Source organism: Apteryx rowi, unplaced genomic scaffold (assembly GCF_003343035.1).
Source record: "Apteryx rowi isolate R43461 unplaced genomic scaffold, aptRow1 scaffold_209, whole genome shotgun sequence".
In the NCBI taxonomy this organism is placed as follows: domain Eukaryota; kingdom Metazoa; phylum Chordata; class Aves; order Apterygiformes; family Apterygidae; genus Apteryx; species Apteryx rowi.
In genome coordinates this window covers 911,609-932,350 of record NW_020448408.1, presented here as the reverse complement: position 1 = coordinate 932,350, position 20,742 = coordinate 911,609, and the positions used below count along the sequence as shown (strand labels likewise).

Here is a 20,742-nt window from a genome sequence, read left to right as displayed (position 1 = left end):
TCTCTTGTAGCATGACTATTTAGTTACCTCAGATACATTTCTGGAAATCCAAATAAACCATTTATCCTTCACTTTTTTTCTGGTGCATTTGAAGAATTCTGTCAGATTTGTGAGCTATAACTTTTATTACAACTGGGGAACAGTTACTGCTGTCATCTGGTGTTTGTCTTATATTTCTGTTTTAATGATTGTTTTGACTAAATTACTGTCTCATCTAAAGAATTATACTGGTCTGAAAGTTTCCTGCATGATCCCTTAAGGCTTTTCAAAATGTAAGTGCAGTATTTGCTACCATGCAGTCTGTAAATAGAATCACTAGTATGAGAATATTTTCTTAGAGATTCAGTCAGCTTATTCTTAAATTCTTTTAATATTTTTGACTGTATATATCCTCTGTGGCCAAATGACTTAATGCCTGTTTAATTTCTCTATTACTTTTTCCTTCTCCCCTCCTCTTTTTGGGTACCTCTGTCCTTGGTGGCATCTCATCTTTTTTATGTAGAAAGAATAGGTTCAGGGTAAGTATTTTTCTAATATGTAGTTGGCAAAAAATGATGCAAGAAATTGTTTATCTTTTCAGCAACACCCTCATTTTCTTTAATTACATCTTCACCTCCTCTAATCCAAAAGACCTTATTCTCCCCTAATCGTCTTGGTTGTTATTACTTGTTTTATACCTATAGCTGTTTACTTCAGAGCCCATTTTAGGCCTCTCAAAAACAGGCCTTTGTTTTTCTTACACAATGAATCTTACAATCTGCTTTGTTGGCTTTACAAGCGTTGTATTTCCATATTCTGCATAACTTTGCAGTGGATTCCTGTAGGTAGAATGGCTGGAGGGCACTCTAAAATAGTACAACTGGTCTCTACACTGAAAAAGTGTTTGAAGTGCTGTTTGAAGACACCGTAAGATTTCATTTTCAGGATACAAAATTCATCTTAGTACTTAATATGCTTATAGTCCCCCACACACTTTGCTTATAGTCTCTAACACTTTCTTTGGAATTTCTTATGTTAATAGGTTTATTTCTGTTGTTTGAACAGGTTTTAGATGCAGGAAGACTAAAAGAATATGGTGAACCTTACATTTTGCTACAGGAAAAAGATGGCTTGTTTTACAAAATGGTGCAACAAGTGGGCAAGACTGAAGCAGCTTCTCTGATAGAAACAGCAAAACGGGTAATTTTAAAAGAAGTGTTAATTAAGTTTGTCTCTGCAGTTTGTTTTTTGCAAGTTCGCATGTCCAGTGTTATGGTAGGCCTTCCCCTACACTTAAGAATCTGTCAGCTTTGCAAGACTAAACCATCATTTTCAGTGCTTTTTAGTGGGTATACACAGACTTCCAAATGATAAATGTATTTATGTACCCTGAGTTAAAAGACTGTTTGGATTTCTTGCATCCATCTGTATGTACACACAATGGTAAGTGTTAATAGTATGTGACATACCCTCCTGTGGTAGGCCTTGGTCTTACAAAAACTTGTTGTAGAAGGATGTTAAGGCTGCGTAGTCCAGCATTCAGTTCTGTTGTTTCTACATTTTTAAAAGGACTCATGCAATTTTAGTTTCAGGATCAGTATCTGTGCACTCTTTTATTGTCTTTAAAAGTGAGATCATGTTCTTATTTTTGTGCTTTTTCTTCCTTTGTTCTTGTATCCTTGCTTCATGCTGCACACAGGATGAATGGTGCTCAATTAAGAAATAGCCATTGAATGTTTTGTTACCTCCTTGTTCCTTACAAGGCTCTGTGCCTGCCTACTACTTACTATTCAAATCCTACTCAGAGTACAAAATTATTAATGTAATTGTGAGCATTCCTCTGGCAATCAAGGTGTTTAAGAAACATCAATGGATTAATTTTCATAATATGCCTCTGAGGTGAGGCTGTATCATCTCCACTTTTCAGATGGAAAGCTGAAGCAGAGATAAGAAGATGAAAAGTGACCTGTGATTGAGGAGCTCATTTTGACTAGCTTTTGGCTTGATTTCTATTTTTGTGATAATTTAGTGCCCAGGATGTCCAGAGCAAGGTTTTAATTTCCCTCTGTGCCTATGAAAGCTGAGCACTGCTGCAGCTGAGACCCCCAGTACTCAGGCTGGGAGCAACATATTCATGTAACATTACTTTCAGTGTACAAGTAAGGTACCGATGTTAGGCATGTAGAGACCTAAGAAAGTCTTTTCAATGTAAGAGATAAAGGTCTATCTCTAGTCCCTATGCTTTCCTCTTCTCAAGCTGCTTGATGTCTGGAGCAGAAGTATGGCAACATACATTGCAAAGTATTTCCTGGGGAAACAGGAGAGGAATAGGCAAGAAGTAGTGCATAAAGGCAGGAAATGGAATGTCAGGTGCCGGGCTACAGTAAAATAGTGGATTTCCAAGTAAGAATGGACACATTACTGGCATCTTGGAAAAGCCTGAAAAAATGTGCTGTTGTGGAGGCTACATGCTCCTTTCTTAAGACTATTTTACTGGACTTTTTGAAGGTTAGGAAAGAAGTTTCTGTTCATTAGGATTTTTTCAGAGGAACTAAAATCCTTTTGGGGGGGCGGGGAGTGGAGAGTTTTTCAGGTGAAGCTTTGTGGCTAAGAGCATACACTATAAATTCATGTGTGGCACAGCTTTTTCCTTAACTAGACTATCTAATGAGTTCTGCTGTCCTCCTCAAGTGCTTCAATGGAGCTTCTTGTATTTTATTACTAGAAGTGTAATGGGTTACCCATGTTTTTCATGGTATATGTATGACAATCTGGAGCTTATATAAATTATGTTACAAAGGATAGATTCAAATTCATATGACCAGTGTTTGTCTATAAAGTGAAGGCCAGCTTCCTAAGGCTTGATCCTTGGAATGGCTAGAGGTGAGGCTGTCTAGCTGTCATCTGTAGATTTAGCCATGTCATGCTGTCTCTCCTTCCTTCCCTGCAGCCCTCCCCAGTTGCACAATTGCATTCAAAGATAATTCAAAATATATAAAAATAATTACTTGATGTTACTTGCCCATATAGTCATCTGCAGTTATGTGATGTGATTTTGTACAGGAAGGGAAGAGAGCCAGGAACCAGTCTCTGCTGAAATGTGGTTTGATGAAAAAGTTTGCTAACTCTCAGGCTAGAAGGCAGATACAAGCTTTAGCATCTGCCAAGAGTGCAAAGCATGGTGCTTATGCACACTCAGTCCAAAAAAAATGGGAATCGAGAGACTATATCTTYAGACAGCAGCTTATCCAGAAGCACAGTTACAGTTCTTTCTGTTCAAATGACTTGGACATTAATTCAAGGTTTTCTTTATTGATGTCCCTTGTGCTTCATGCCTACTTTCAGAGAAGTTCCTTAGTCAGAAGAGCTGGTTCTCGTGGCTGTTCTTTTTACACCTTATAAGTCTGTTACATGGATTGCTCTTGGTCTCATACATTCCTATTGTGGTTATTAAGAACTGTTTTTATGAAGAACAGCTTTTTTTCTGTTGTTGAAGAACAGCATGCTGCACATTAAAAGAGATGATAGTATGGCATATATATATATATATATATATATACACACACACACATATATATATACACACACACACGTTTCAAAAGGCATTACAGTGGGTTGCTAAATAAAATGGCTTGGAATGGAGCCATGCTTTGACAATGATCACTTGATTTATTGCATTTTGGACCTGAATCTTGGGCAGAACATACTTGTATTAAGAGCTTCTTTCAGTAAGGTGAGACTTCAGATACATTTTTTGGAACAGTATAGCTTCTGTATATATTCTTTAAGTGCCTGTAATGCACATATGAGTAACCATCACAAATGATTAGGGACTATGCACTTTAAATTGGAAACCTAATTTGGGACATCTTTGAAGAAGCCTAATTTTCCAAAAAATCTCTTAGGTGTCCTAGCTAAACRTTGAAAGATTCAGCCATTCAAGATCACTATACCTCCTGAAACCTTAGCGCAGTCTTCCAAATTGATCTAAACTTGCTATTTGTGTGTCTGTTTTGGTCGATGAGTATCCCTGATTTTTGCACAAATGCAGAAGAAAACCACCTCAGTACAGCTCAAGCTGGAGACTGCCGGGTACTTTCTAAGCAGCGCATGAGCCTGACTGCAATAGGGTTGTGCTTTGCACCATTAGACTTGTCTCCAGAATGACGCCCTAGGAGAAAGCTATTTTTATCTTTGTTCAGTTTACAAGAAGCTATTAGGAGAAAATCCTATGGGAAAGTGAGATATAGTCATCAGACAGTTAAAGAAGTGTGCTCAATTATTCAGATAAACAAAACTTAATGTGTTCTCCTGTTGAGAGAAGCTTTTCCATGAACTTTGGTGGCAGCAGGATAGGGCTGTTTTTCTGTCAATCAGTTTTTGAATACTTTGAGGGAAAAGTAAGGATGATTTTGTATTAAAGCTATGACAGATGTGTAAATATTAAAATACTAGCTGTTATCTCACCTCAGTGATTACTTTTTAAAAGGTTGCAGCTCTGTTGGCAATGAAAGAAGCTTGAATAAAGACTTGGGCATTTAATATCTTGAGGGATTGGGCCCAGGGGAAGAATTGCAATGAGACAGCTGAAAAGCAGCTGCCATTTCATTATGTCTCTAGTAACGTGCCAAGSTTTTCTGTTAAATTAAAAAAAAAATTGTATTCAAAAGCTACAGTAAAAGTATGTCAAAGTTATGTTTTAAACCAGGAAAATGATGGGAATATGCAACTGAGGTTCCAATCTCTGTAGCCTGCGTGCAGCCAGGCACCTGATTAACTTTCTCCTTTTGCATCCTATTGTGGCTGGTTACTGAGGAATGCTTCTTAACAGGACTTCCATTTCTTTTGTTGATTCAAATCAGGCCTTAATATTCTTTGAAAATTCTAAAGATGCATATAAAGTGTGTTAGTGTGTGTACACAAAAGAAGACAGTGGTACTTTCAGGAGTGTTTATATAGTATAACTATTTCTTTTTTATCCCACATGTCTTATTCAGATGTATGAAGAGAACATTATTATCAAACAAACTGAACTTTGTTGACAGCACTCCCAAATATAAATTGGAGAAATGTTTCATAAACCCTAGTCTGAGCAGTATGAATATGAGACCTAACTCGTGACACGTGTCAGCTTCAGAGAGATAGTGTATTTTCTGTTTTTAAAGACTCAAACAAAACTTTGCACAGTCGTCTTTGAAAAAATTGCATTTGAAGTCCTTTTTCACCCAAACACATTTTTAGATAAGAGCACACAAGTCTTGACGTTATTTCATTTTGTTATGCGCATCTGTCAAGGAACAGAGATATGATACAGCTACTAAAAACTGATGATTGTGGAACAGTGAAACTTGACAGCATTTCATTTCCTTTATGTTCTGATTATACATTTATCAGGAAACCTGTATCTCTTCTAGTTCAGCTAGAAATTGGTAGAATTCAAGAACTCAAAGGCTTAGCAAAGAACTGTCCTATTATTTGGTATCATCTTACATTTTAGAGAAGTTGCTTGGTTGAGTCATTGTTAAAGCTTTTGCTTCTTTCGTTATTGTGATTCACTATCCAGAGATCACGTTTCTATAGGCCCTATAACTGCTCTGCAGCACAAATTAAACACTGGGATATTTCATACATATATCACAAAGTTTCAATGGTTGTCAATCATAGTTTGTAAAATATAGGGATTACAACCTGATATTAACATCCAAATCCATTATGTTCATTTTATGTGTGAAAATGAGAAACCCTTGTGCAGACGCAAGATTTCACAGCTTCTTTGTCACCCTGTTTTTAATTTATCTCCATGTTTTGAGCTAGTAAAATGATTTTACTTATCAGTTTAATGTAAAGTGATAACATATATCTTTGTATCTGAATTACCAGAATCTGAGTGGATCTACAGGTTGCGTGGGTTTTTCTCAGACTTTGTTATAATGTAAGATCAATACTGTAATTTTACTAATTTTTCAATGACACTGAATGCCACTAATCTAAAGTTCCTGCTTTGATTCCTTATTGAAATGTATTTACCTATACTGTATTAATCTCCAGAAATTTTATCTGAAACTAAAAGTTTAGGTTATACTTAATCTATAATTACTTACAGAATATAATATTTGTCCTAGGTTTACGTCAGTAAGAATTATCCAGAAGTTGTTCAGAATGGTCAGCTTGCCATGGACTCCTCCTTGGATCCTTGCTTAGGAGCATGCATCACCGAAACTGCACTGTGATTCCTGACGACCACAATTGTTCTCCAGAGAACGTAAACCTGAGATCCTCTAAACTCAGTGGCTGACGATGTTTGAAAGTTTCATCAGGGGAGGAGAAGGCGGTGATTCTTTGCACTGGACATCCTTTCTATTTAATACTGAGAAGAAATGTTTTTCTGTGCCTGTTTCTTTAATTTCAGTGCAATATATGTTTTCCTTTCCAACTAAGTATGTTTTTATTGCTAAGGAAACTAGGCAGACTAAGATTTTATTTGAAAGTTATGTGGTAGAGATCTCTTTTATTTAAACAGGTGCAGGACACCTAACAGATCTAGGGTGCATTTTTGGAGCTTATTAAAAAATTGAGAAGTGTCCTTTTTCTCTTTTGGAAATATTTTGAGAGCAAGCAAAAAGAGAATTTGTTCAGTGTCACTTTAACACAATAACTAGATCTAAACAGTGGATTTGGTAGTGTACAACTTAGTTGTCTAATGCAACTGTCTTTCTACCTGTCTTTCAGATTGGTAGAAACAAGAATTGAACAAGCCAAAAAACTTTTCTTTTTGATAGCAAAAAATACTATATACTTATTTTTTGATAAATAATTCAAATAATGCTGTCCAAGACAAATGTAAATATTACCTTTTTTTGCTGAAATCCAAATGCTGAAAAATCAATATCACTCTTCTGTACTTTAGAAGAAAATTACTACATTTGCACTGAAGAAATATTTAAATAATTTAATATACATTCCTTTTTTTATCCAGGTTATCAAAGAAAAAAGTATTAAAATAACTTGAGGAAATGCTTGAATGACATGTCATTAGACCTAAATACCATGTAGTACAAAGTTATCTTCAGCACAACACATTGAAATGTATACATTATTTGCATTTATTGTGCCTTAATATTTGTGCCTTCAAGCCAAAGCTATAACTGCAGGGTACACAACAAATTCATTAAATATACTTTACAGATATTTAACCTTAGTATATTTACAATTTTACATCAGGGGTTCTCTTGAACTCAAGCTGTTTGAAGTTACCATCCTACTGGAATAGGTAGGAAAGTACAAGCTGTAGTTTTGAATGGCTGTTGCTGATAGTGAGAGGAATGCAGTGAGAGAGAGAGATTCTGTGTTCATATGTTATGTCCTGATTCAGCAAAGCACTTTAACATAAAGACACTATTCCCATGCTTAAAAAAGTCAGGCAAGTGCTATGCTGCTTCAGATTTTTTCATGTTTAGTGAAATACCTACTTTTTGAGGTCCAGTGCAGAATAAATCTTGCTGTTTAAATGGCACAGGAAAGACTAGAAAGTAACAGATCTCTTCAGGACACAGAAAATACTGTGCTCTTCAAAAAATCTTGAAGATGCTCACTATCACTGCTGTAAGATAAATATTGTTTACCCAATGAAAAAAGTGGTCTAAAACCAAGGCAAACTAAACTGTTTCTCATTTCAAGCAGTCCTACGAGCAAATATCCGATTCAAATACAAAATTACTCTCTCCTTATCGGGAAGTAAACTGAGGCCAAAACCTGTGCCTCAGCATAAGGGCTCACCTAGGTGGTCTTTGTCCTGCACAGAAACCCAGTCCAGTGGCAAGAGGCAAAAGCTTCATTTCCCTCAGGCAGCACCTTTCCTGCAGCAGGGCTCGCGCTCCTGCTGCAAAATACCAGGAGAGAGGCGAGTACCTCTTGCTGCCTGAGCTCCCCGGGTTTCTCTTCGTCCCCTTCAGTTCGAGGGGGGGTGCAGAGGCCGCAGAGCTTGGTGCAGGAGGTGCAGCGCTCCGCGTGGTGGTTTCGTGAGCCCCAAGGATCCACCGCTGCTTTCCTTGGTTCTGGTTTGCTGGCCTGCACAGGGGTGGCGGCTGGTTTCTGGTAACAATCTCTTGTGCTGTTAGCAGGATGTTACAAAATGAAATACTTTGTCCCTAGGCTTTTTTTTTTTTTTTTTTGGCAGGTTCTGACACTTTTTCTTTGGTGTGTAGCACCTTACACTATAGCCAAGGCCATCGAAATCAGCAGAAGTGAGCTTCGCACAGTGATGCAGAACATGAGTCTTGTGCTATGTCTGGTGCTAAATAAAAGAGAGTTAGGGACACGTACCTGTCCCCAAAGCCAAATGGCACAGATTGGCTCATGTAAGCAGTGCTTCTGGCTAATCCCTTCTCGAGCATGCCAGCCAGGTCCACATCCCATATCACTTGGCCCTTGATCTCCTCTAAGCCCCTGTGGTCCCTGCTATGCACCTAATTCACAGTTATTATCCTGTATGCTTTGCTTTKTTTTTTTACTTTTCAAGTTCAAAGTGTCTGAAATAAGGTTATGTCTATTCTGCAGCTCAGTAGAGTGATGTTTGTCACTCTACTAAAGCAGAGGTATGTCAAGGTGTAAAGAAGTGTTTCAGTGTGTCTGGTCACCTGGTATGATGCTGGGGGACTGTGCAGGGAGTGAAGAGAGTCCAAGCTGGCATGGTCTTGTCTTTGCTGCCTTTTGGAAGGGATCCATGGTGTGAACTATCTCAGGCTCTGCCCAAGCTTTGTCGTGGAGACACCAAGCTGGAGCGATCCAGAACAGAGCTAGGGAGTGAGCTGATGGTTAAGCAGTGTAGACATGTTGTGGGGCCTGGTGCTTGAGCTTATTTGTGTTTATCTTTTTTTAATGACCAGCTGGGACATACCCACAGAGTCTAATCCTGTTTGACAACTGTGCATTCTTTTAATTTCTAAACAGTTAGTTCTTACAAGAGAAGAAGTACTATGTATAATACATGAAGACTTTTATGCACTCTAAGAGAACAGTGCATTGTCCTGGCCATATATCTTGAGTTTATTTTTTTATCAAAATCGAGGAGAAATATGTGTATGAACCAAGGGTATAATTATAGTTTTAATACATTTCAGCTCTGAAATGAATCTATGGTGAGTTGTATTCCAGAGCAGAACTCCAAGATGCTGGCTGCTGCAGAGCCACTGGTGTGAGACCCTGACAGATCTAGCTATCAATCTGTAAGCTAGAATTAATTTGATACTGTAGCTTTTTGAATGCGCACAAAAATGTTAGGAATCTCTGAAAATACTGATTCTGCTTCTTCACATGTTTTGACAGGACATTACTAGCTCTATGTATCATATCAAATATCAGTGTAAGAAAATTCAAATTAAAAAAATCACACTGATAACCCATAAATTGCTGAATAGAGCAACTGGTAGTGAGTCATTCATATCTGTCATTGGCATTATATCCATCTTTTTAGTTTAAAGAAAGTAACAAAAATACTTTAAACAGAAAATTGTTTTGCAGCTTCTTTTGTTGTTTTTGTTGATACTTGTTTTGTTTAGCTGACTGTTTGTTAAGATTGACTGATCCATTTAATTTCAGTTGAGGAAAAAAGTGCAGTGTACCTGAATGGTAAAACTCAAATCAGGTATGAGAAAGGCCTTTCTTTAATGAATGTCTTGATTTGTTAAAAGTACAAATTATCTTTCTGGCAGTGTGCTCTATATTTCCTTTTAAGGAAAAATTCAAATAGTTCTAAACTTTCATTCTGAAAACACTCATGCTTTATTTGGAAATAGCAAAACTGGTTATTATAAGTTACATTCCATCATGGGGATCTTGGAAAAAGAGCTCAGTCTTCTGAGTTATTAACGCCTTTAAAATATTTCTTCACCACCAGGTGCCTTAAAGTATTCTGGAGTCTTCTTTCTAATATATATCATTTTATACAGTAATTCTGAAAATCATCAGTTACAGAATTGTTGTTTGTTTGGTGTAAGAGACGAGGAACAGCCTCTACTTTTGATCTAAAGAATTGTACCGGCCATTAAATTTGGTATAACTTTACTTCACCCCTCATCAAAAGACCACTGGTAGAGTCAAAACCAACACAGTTCTCAAGAATAGGTTATCCGATGTTTTGCCTGTTCTGCGGGCAAAATTTTGTTTAGTGAACTGAACCAGAGCTCATTTGCAAATAGTTTTAGTCTTCTGCAGTATCATTCACCCTGCTCTTTGGAAGAGGGAAGATGTTCTTCTGGCCAAGATCAGTAATCTTCATTGTTTAATTGACATTGACTGTTTCTTAYAACCTTCCCAATATGTGTTTAAAATAAAATTAAGAAGCAGAAGAAGACAAAAGATCCAAATGGTATAGAAACCTTCTTGAAAATACTGCTTTTCATGTTAATCTGACCTTTCCAAATATCTAAGTATGTTTGCCTTTTTTTTGAGGGGAAAAAAAGAGAAAAAATTAAAATCAGTTACTTCCTTTAAGAGCAATGAGCTTCTCACACTTTAGCAGAGGAATGTGGCTTTCTGTATATGTTTTACACTGTGTAACATGGCACTGCTTTTTCATCATTTTAACTCTGGTTTTGTTTTGGATTTTTTTTGGCATTTGTATGATAATTTGATTTTGTTGTTGCTACAGAATGGTTTCTTTTGTTGACGTTCACATGACAACTTCTGTCATACAATAAAATGTGTTTCTCAAAAGTGTACAGAATTCTGTTGTTATTGTAAATGTGCGGTTGAAGGCAGAAATGYAGGGCTGTGCTAAGCAGACGTCGTGCCTGTAAGCTCCAAATAACACTTTTTTGTGGCATTGCCAACTCCAAGTGCTGAAAATCCTCCATTATGAGGTATAAAACAGAATAGTAAGAATAATACATTTCAGCTTGCTTTTACCAGTCTTCTGGTTTCAGAGCTCTTCACAGATGACATTTTCAAGCTTTTTGCCTCAATGACAAGGGCTAGAAAGTAATTCCGATAGATTTTCAAAAACTGTGATATGACTTGAAGAAAAAAAACACTACAATTGCAAAAGCACAGAATCAGACATGGTCTCTACCTCAAAAAGCTACAAAGCTGAATGGGCTGGGCAGGCAGAAGGTGGAAAGTTAATGGACACACAGGTGAAATGCGCTAGCAGCACAACTCCAAAATCTGACATCCTCTTTCTCCATCTTCTATCTGATGAATTGCTTAATTTAACAAGACACTGTCAACAAAAGCTTGCTCTTCAGTGTTACAGGCCCAGATTTTTTGTAACATAAATGCAGTGCATGAACGGGGCCAGAGAACACTGTAGAACTTTTTCTTGAAAACATTGCCAGGACACCAAAAAAGAGGATTTCTCTTCCTTCCTTCCTAAGCTGAGAAATGCTACATTTTTGTTTGTTCTGTACTAGCAAGAAGACTAAGGCCAGGAATATGGACCATATGGTGCTTTGGTTGATTTAACATGTGTGCACTTTTGCAGAGTAGGGATTTCTGCAAGTGGAGTTATGCAAGTAATTCACTGTGAGTCATTCATGCATTAAGTGCCTCTTCCCACAATCAGGTCATCTCCTGACAATCATTCCTTTTTTTTTTTTTTTTTTGGAATTACTCAACAAATCCTTTTGCAATTACTTTTAAGCATTCTGTTTTGATCACAAATAATTTTTGTATCTGGTTAGTTTATTGCTTTTTGAGTAATATTTATAATAGTAGATCAGAGAAACTACATAGTATTGTCTCTGTATCAATTGGTGTAAATGGCCATACCCATGAATTTTCATTCGTTTCAGGCATGCAAGCGTGTGTTCATTTCTGTGAGTATCCCTGTCAGTAAGGCTAGATTAACTTGAATAGCATGTCATGTCATGCATACATGTCAACACAAAAGGGAAGAGAAGCTGCATTTTTTGAACAGTTTTATGGAAAAGCCTCCTGTCTCATTTCTAGTAGCAAGGACGATCATGGCCTCTAGAGGAAGGTGCCTCTGTGAATGACAATAGATGGAGGCAGGAATGAATCGTTTGGGTCTGTAAGGAGAGAATATGTTTGGAAAGCACAAGGTTTGGAAGGAGTCTCATGGCACTGTTTTCACCTGGGAAGGTCTTGTATATATTTACATGCTCGTGCGAAGTTGCAACAGATGCTGGGCAGAACCAGTTCGTGCTGCTGAAAGAAGAAAGTGAAAGGCCAAGTGGTGCCGGGAAGCACCAGCAGATGCTTCTCCTCTGAAGGGAGAGARCAGGGAAGCACGTTCCCCGCAGGTGTCACCCTTACGGGTACGGTGACAGGGGCGAGCACCGCGTCTGTGGCCACTAGGAGAAACCAGGGTCTTTTGGGAGGATGAGCGCTCAGAAGAGTAGAGACTTGTAGGGCGAGCTTCCTCGACTGTGAAGGCAGCAACAGTGGGGTTTCCCTCTGAGGTCTCAGTCTTGCAAGCAAAAAGTTGCTCTTTTTTTCCCCTCTTTTAAGGGCGTGTGCTGGAGCAACAAATTGCGAAGCTCTTGGGTGCTTTGTGAGGAAGGTGTAGCCGCTGACAATGGTTTAAAGGACCTCCTAATGGGCTAGTTAATTGGCTAATGGGGATTCCTTTGCTGCAGCCTAATGAATGTGAGTGCAGCGATTACTTAACAGAGACGTGCAGATCTCTGCGAGATGACTTTGCAGGGTTGCCAAAAGTAATGGGTAACAAACCAGTCAGAGCTGCTGATGCTGTTGTCACAGATTTACCAGAAAGGCTGCTTTTCCGTCCAGCTTCTCCTTTTTTTTTTTTTTTTTTTCCCTCTCTCTCTCTTCTCACGAGGAGATTATCAGTCATCCTTTCCCTGGAACTGTTATTGAGGCAAACTGCTATCACAGTGTATTAATGTCTGTACTGTGCCTTTTTGTGACTTCTTGCTGGGTGAAGGTTGTCAAGCTCACACGATTTTTAAGCCCTGCTACTGTAACTGTGGCTACTGTTGGTAACTTTTCAGGGCTTTCATTTGCCTATCCTGAGGGGACTGTAATAAAGTCTGGCCCCTGCTGTTAAATTGTTGGCATAATTCCTTTTTTTGAGTGGGAAAGTTGATCTTACCCTGGAAGAAACGTCAGCTGTGCTAGAGTTTTAACACCTAACCATATCATAACTGAGGCAATCATGCAGCTTGCTTAAAAGCTGAATGTGTTTCTCTTCTCTGAGCCATTGCCTTGAAGTTAGGATAGAGCTTGATTTCCCACTTCGAGTTATCTGGACTGAGCTTAATCCCAAATTTTAGTGAGGAGTTGATTTATTGTCTAAAATCAGGGAGGGTACATTAATTCCCCATCTGCCACCCAGCATGCCCACTCAGAAAGAAAGAAACCTTCTCCGCTGTAGGTAGGATCAAAACCAAAGGATATAAACAGAACTGAAGTTCATGTGTCCAGGCAGTTATTCTGGAAAACTCGATGCTGCTGCCACTTAACCCTCTAATTGCCTGAAAACTCTACAGATAGATACCTTACTTTTCACCTTAAATTTTACCCAGGAGCCCAGAGCCACACTTCTTYGCATGTCCAGAGCTGTCCCTGAGATAAGACTGGGCAGCCTGGTGCCTCGCTCACACACGAGTCTCCCTGGCTCCAAGTACTTCTTTCTCTGTTTATGGGGTTTGATGGGCCCCCAGGACTCAGAGCCTCCCCACACATGGCAGTGGCAGCTCCAGCCTTAAAGCACATGCACATGGGAGAGGGAAAATGAGGATCCCACCCTTCCTGTACTCTTAGCCCTCTTCTGTTTCAGGGCTTTGAGCCCACGTTACCGTCTCTTGGGAAAGTGCCATCAGGCTAAGGGGTGCCTAGGGGCTGCAGGAGAAAGGCAATCTCTGCTTGTCCATTATAGCAGTGCCACCTTCCTGAAGGCATTTCCTAGAGTCATGGTGCCCAGGAGAGAAGAAGAGAAAGCGGGATGCTGTAACCACTCATCAGTGAGGAGAAGTGCGTGGCTGTGCCTCTAGTCTACCCAAAATAGTCTTGGGATAGCAAAAGTCAGGGGAGCAGGGAGTGAGCCCAGGACTTCGCACTCCCTGGTGATTGTCCTCAAAAGCAGGTTTCAGAGTCATGCATGCGCTCTTGCGCTCTCCCCTCCACCCCCCGACCTAATGAGTCTGAAATTCCTTGGTACAGAGTGGTGCATTTTCAAAGCAGGGGTGGAGGATCCTCCACCCCAGGTAGCCTCCAGCCTGGTTGTTAGGGCACTCTCATGGGATGTGGGAGACATGAGTTTGAACCCCTTGGGCTGAGGCGGGAGAGGAACCCAGGCCTCCCACTTCCTCAGCATATACTTTGAATACCAAGGCATTATATAATAARAGCTATCACCACCTTTTCTTCTTCCTGCTTTGTTTTTAAAAGGCTGATCTGTGTGGAATCTTTTGAAAGAAAGGGCGTAGGTACCAATCTCCAGGAGAAGATTTCAGACAATGGATCCCAAGCAGACAGGATTGCCTCACTCCAGCCTCAAGGGGCTTTTAGTGCAAGAGAAAATTTCAGATACACCCTTGTCCTCTACTTTTCCTGTTGCTTGAATGTAAGCAGCTGTGTGATCCCTTCAAGGAGCTCCCACTTCGCCCTGCTGGCTGCTTTAGGTTCAACTCTGAAGCGCCCAAGCTTTCACCATAAATCACACAGGGAGGCTGAGCACAGTTCACAAGCTGCTGAAGGCCAGGCACCTAAAAATCAGGGATTTCAGTGCCTAAACCTCTGCTGAATCTAATCTTAATTTCTCTAGTGAATTCAGGTTGTCAAATCCAGAAAAAGCTACCTACCTCTTTGAAAARAATATGAGGATGGAGGCCAGATGAAGCAGGGTGTGTTTGTATAATTGCATAAGCAGGTAACACAGTTTTTGTTGCTTTGAAAACTTTAGACTGAAAGAGACTAAAAATAGCCCTCCACAAAAAGTCTTAATTGTTGCGCTCCATGAACACTCATTTGAAATAGTCAGTCTGGGCAGTCAATTCCGATGTAGTCCTTTGGGTGTAAGTACCAAAGTCCAGACAGACAGTCCCAGGTGTCTCTGATGCACAATCACACAAAGATTCAAGTTTCCATAGCTCTGATCAAGCAAAATGTCCTCTGCCCTAACTGAGGAGGAAGAARTCTTTATTTCCCAAAGTTTAAATGAATTGTACRTGGTGCCTATTAATCAATGGAGTCAAATTTGGATCAGCCTCAACTCTTTTAATTTATACTCATTGATGAGCTTATACAAATAAATCTTATGCAAATAGTTTTGCAACCTTGAAATTTTTTTGTGCAACCAGTTTTTAAAACATTCATATATGGAAATCTATTATTTCCCCTTCATTTTCTAGACAGAAACCTCACTCTAGAGCRGGCTATGCTAGACCAGCAGTAGGATCTTCACGAAAGATAGAAGACTGGCTTATTGCAACAGATGATACTGTAAATCAAAGGAGACCAGGCAACCAAAATGAAAAAAGGATGCTGCTGTCCTCATCACACTTTTGTCAATAGAAGCATGACAAAGCCTGACAAAGACCCACTGGATCCCCTTCACTCACATCTCTATTATCATAAATTGTTAGGGAAGAGATCATCAGTATCTGATTAGGTTGATTTTCAGCCACAACGGTTCCATTCTCTTTTCTGTGTAAGTGTTTTTCAATGTTGATCACTACTATCTGAGGAACTCCAACTCTTGTAAAGGAGAACAGAGTTGTCTCCACTTTTGGAGACATTCAAGAAAACTGAAAGACACTAAATGTAAATCCTTCCCAGGATGTCCTGAAAGGCTGTCCTACGTTCGAGGAAGCCCAGCCGCGGCAGAAATGGCTGTTTACCCCAGGCCTGGTCTGCATGCCCAGATATGGTGCTCCATGGACCCTTGGGTAGTTTTTGCCAGGTGCTGTGATGAGATGCCTGCTCTGATACCATCAAGAGATCCTCATCACAGTAAAATAAAAGAAAGAAGGTATTACAGAGGATCGTTTCAATACCTGACACTCTTACACTTGGCTAATTGTATTTCTTCATTAAGATAAGGATCAGTATTCAGCTTCTCCAACATTTAGGTCAGCCTTCCAGTACATTTGCACTTGCAAGGAAGAGCTGCTTTAATGATGGAGAATGAAGCTTTCCAAGAGTTGCATCATGACTTCTGTGTTAATATCATTTAAACACGATAAAATGCAAATAGTATTGACTGTCAGTAGACAATCAAGCTTAATCATCTAAGTCCACACACATACATGTGCTAAAACTAATCTCCCTGACAGTAAACACAGATACATCTTTGCGTCTCTCTGCCCACCTGAGAGCATTCACTTTGACTAAAGTAACACATCAGCTCTAGTCACTCAGCTGAGCAAATGGGCTGCCACTGGCTCAAAAAGGTTCTAACTCCTGGAGGTACCCTCATTCCCTGTTTGCTGTTCACAGAAGTATGACATTGCCACTAGACATTACTGTAAACAATTCTGTGTTAAATAGACCCGCACACTGAATTATAGGCAGTCAGAGGGCATTTCTAATGCATAGCTCCAGTTCACTCTTCCAATATGCTTTGGGTATCAAAGTCTTGCACACCCAACTTTTGAAGACACTCTGAATTGTGAGATGGGGATGTCAGCTAAATGTTAGCTAGCAGAGAAGCTCAAACTGTTCTACATTTGGGATTTATGGAAGTACAAGGGTACCCACATACTCTTTTTTAAGTCTGGGTTTTGGAACTGGAATGAAATACAAAAGGAAAGACAGATAGATATTAATTTGAAGTGGGCTCAGTTAGTGACTAGCCATCTTCAGTGAATAAATGTTCCCTAAAGGTTAAATGGGACCACATGTGTTTTAAGAAATGCAGATTAAGCACATGGTGGAAGTTAAATGTGTTTAATTGTAATTCTATTGTGGGATGTTCAGTTTGCAGTGTCAGAATAACTGAACTACTTGTAGGTAATTGTTAACCTTAACACCATGCCAGTGTTCATATTCTTTGAACTGTAGGGTTTTAGGGGTTGCCCGAATCTGTGGTTCTCTAAGAGGGGTGATATTCTTTCTATCAACTTTTGTTGCTTTGTGAACATAAACAAACTAGGATCGGTTCAGGGTTGATGAAGCTGAACTTCAGAAGTTTCTCACTGCCCTTATGAACTGCAGGTTGCAGCAATTTTGTTTCCTCTTTCTCAGCTCTACTGGCAAAACACTGCCTTGGGTTTTAATGATCTGGAAAAATGCAACAGCCAGTCAGCAGGTGTCTAGAGAAACCAAAAGGTGGTGTAGGACATGATCCTTGGAGCAGCCTCCCACTGGTAAGGAAATCCTGACATGCAGTTGAGCACAGTTGGTGTCCTTCAAGGGCACCTATCTCTCTCCTTTGATTATATAGTCCCTTATTTTAAGGCGACTGCTTCATAAAGCACTTTAAACCTAGCTTACAGATGCCTACCAGCTGAATCTCACCATAAAAGTCTTACCAAACAACATCTGCTCTCCTAGCTAAGCCTGATGTCCACAAGCCTGTTCAGAGAGTGCCCAATCTTGAACACAGATGAGCCCTTTAGACACTTCTCTTCCCATTCAAAGCTGTGCAGATATATACATACTCCCATCTGTAATCACATTACATTCCCACAGAAGCTACAACAACTGCAGTGTGAAAACTTTTCTGATAGGTATTATTTAGTATTTATTGTATTTTCAGCTGGAAAGAGGAGTATGTACCCATGCTGTGTTAGAAAGTAAAGAATCTTACACCCCAAAATAACAAAACCCACGAACTCACAAGTATTTCCTGTGAATAAACACGCCAGCCTACTGCAAAGGTTTGAATCAAGGACCTGAAAACACGCTGCCTCCTAATAACAGTTGAATGCCGACTCCTCCCAGCTGGATGGCGTACTCAGTTTGGGGATTATGTGTGTTAAACCCTTGCTCTGATACCTTTGCTTGGGCAAAGCCTTCCTTGACTTCATTTGTTCTGATGCAGTCAAATTTGGGTGAATCAGACTCCCTCAGAGTGTCCAGCCTGACTCAAGCGTTAAGAATCCCGCCTTTAGTTACTGCAGAATAGCTAAAACAGACTCCAGCAGTGRATTCTCCTTTAATATTAACTCTGTAAGTGTTTTTCTACATGAACTGCAGGGATGAAACCACGGCCCCTTTGAACCCCCGCTAGCAGCGGTGTGTTCTGAATTACTCCAATAAAGTAGATTTGTAAGAATGAATCTGTGGACATAGTGGGGAAGCCTGTGCTCATAAATAAATGGCCCAGAGCTTGTGTCTATACTACTAAGCTAAAGGCAGCTAATGCTGTGCCAGGCACGGTGCAGGCTACACCATGGTCCCAGCATGCTCTTTAGGTGCCGTATAGAGGAGGATCGGTGTTTTGGAGGGGAAAGAGGTATATAAACATATATACAAGTCTGGTGCCACTTGCACTCAGACTGGGAAAACTCTCCCCGGCCCCTCTCTTTGCTTGCGTCCTCCCTGCAGCGGGCTGCCCTCCCTGCGACAGTTTCTCTCTGAGGGGCGTTTGGAGTATTAGGTATTAGGAACTTCTTTCACAGCTGGTAGTGTGTATACAAGCACACAATACACTGTGAGATACATACATGTGAAATCCGTGCACACATGCACACACACATATTTGTATATGTTCGTATATACATACACTTCACTTTTATGCCATACACAATTTGCTGTTATTACCAATATTGCAGACTAAGAGTGGTGGCCTGTTGTTCCTTTACAGTGTGAAGTGTTTTGTTGTGTATTTTTGGAGAACATATGCCAATCCACACTGATTTTAACAGGTCTCATTTTCTGAGCTTCAGTGGGCTTCAATGCGCACAGCACAACACTTTGGTGAGTTGGTTTTTCTCCCCCAAGGATGACAGGACTGAGGCGAATAATCAAAGCGCTACATCCCCTCTGCATTTTTCTTTTGACCAGAGCAGGGTAGCTAATGCCTAACTCCAGCTTCCCTCTTATCATCCTACTGTCAGGTCCCAGGCACCCGATTTTGTTACCTGCCTTTTGCTTAATTCTCTGGACTCATCTCCAGAAGAGACTCACTTTACTGACAAAGAATGCTAACAGTGTATTTGCCTAAATTCTTATGGATGAGAAAATTAATGCCCCCCCTCCTTTTTTTGTTGTTGCCATGGTCACAGGAAAGGAATTAAAGCATCAAAGCCTTCTATTTCCTGATGATGGATTAARGAAATTATTAATTTGTCTTATAAAAAGGCAGGTTGTGTCTCTGCAATTAATGTTAGAGGTCCCTTCATGAGGGGAATTTCAGCCTCCTGGGCGGAGAAGGCTAAAGCATCTGCTTATTCACCAGCTTAGATATATGGGGCTGCTATGGGGTCTATGCTTTCATTAGTCACTGCAGATAGGATTTGGCTGCTCAGGCAGTAGTTTCTTTGGGGCACAGGATTAAAGATTCAAGCTCCCCTATAAATTAAGCCTTTTTCTTTATCCATTTTTTATGCTCCATCCATGATCTCTTAGGATTTTTTTCCATCGCAGGATGAGGAAAAGGAAGAACTTAGAAAAAAAATACTTATGTTTAATTGTGTTTGATATGTTCTTACTCATTCCCTACCCTGCTTTTCTGGCTTCTTGGCGCCTGGTGGCTACCTACCTCTGAGGCTGCTATTTATGTGTGAGCTCTTCACAAAGGCTGGCTCAGCAGCAGGAAGCTTTGCCCTGGTGGCTCCAGGCCTGTCCATGCTGCATTGCTTGTCCACAGCCACCATGGTGGTCCCAGCCTTGGGAATGGAGGTGCCTGACCCCGGCTCACGCCTAGGTCCTGTAAAGACCTGCTGTGAGGTCTGGGCCTCTTTTCCCAGCTCTGTCTCACAATATTTCTCTAAGAGCTGCCTTGACAGGAGCCACTGCAGGGAGCACGTTGGCCAGCAAAGCCCTACTCCTTCCCCTGCCTTTGGGCTGCCCGTGTTGTGGGACATGATGGGGAGAAAAATATACTACTCTACTCGCCTCTGTTATAGGGAATTCTTGGTTCACCTTTTTGTCATCTTTTCTATTTTTTCTAAACAACTGCAGAGTGTATAATTTTTTATTACGGCATTTGTTTTCAAACATTTCTTCAAAGCTAGGAGAGGAAAAAAGCAGCCAAACCAAAACATGGAGACTTTGATCTTGATTCTCAGCAGAAATCACTTGACTCCCCAGAGAGTCCTACCATCTCAGACTTTGTTTCAGCATCCTCTGAGCAGAAAGGTGCTACTCACCTTTGACAGCCAGGAGCTGTATCATCCAGCCATACAATCCTGAAAGTCTTTTTCACATGCTCTTTTTCAGATGTGTCCTTTCATATTTCTTCTTGGTGAGTTCGGCTAATTTGCCCTTTTATTTACTTGAGTCTTTTTTTTTTTCCTGAAGGGGATTTCTTAATACTTTCCATTGAAATCAGTGGAATTAAATTGTTGCAGGATAATACCTGATGAGTTAGTGCTAGTTGGGATGAACGGAGTCAGAGTGGTGCTTGTGATGGGGAGCTGTAGCTCATGCGAATCTCGCGGCTCGTCCCTTTGATATAATGTCTCTCAGGCACTTTGCCTACCTTGCTGCAAGAAATAGGAACTTGTTTGTCACTCTTCCCAATGCTGAAATGACACAAAGAAGGAAAAGCTTTTCTCTCCAAGTGATTAGCTCCCATTTCTCTTTGATCTGCTTTATGCTAGTCCCTTTCCTTTTTGAGTGAAAAAAATGCCCAGACCTCTTCTTGGAAAAGCTGAATGCAATTTAGAAACTCAA

The 20,742-nt window shown here is 40.1% G+C and overlaps 1 protein-coding gene across 4 annotated transcripts in view; it reads left to right on the top strand.

The window, feature by feature from the left end:
* ABCC4 (ATP binding cassette subfamily C member 4) overlaps positions 1–10,686 on the top strand; it is a 156,110-nt gene extending 145,424 nt beyond the window's left edge. For 3 of the 4 annotated variants that reach the window (XM_026064096.1, XM_026064095.1, XM_026064099.1), the window contains 2 exons: positions 1,045–1,179; positions 6,102–6,850. In XM_026064096.1, coding sequence (XP_025919881.1) covers positions 1,045–1,179; positions 6,102–6,209 — 243 coding nt within the window. In that variant the 3' untranslated portion in view covers positions 6,210–6,850. Of the gene's footprint in view, positions 1–1,044; positions 1,180–6,101 lie in introns of all 4 variants that reach the window. The other variant, XM_026064093.1, reaches the window with a different exon arrangement.
* The last annotated feature ends 10,056 nt before the right edge of the window (positions 10,687–20,742 follow it).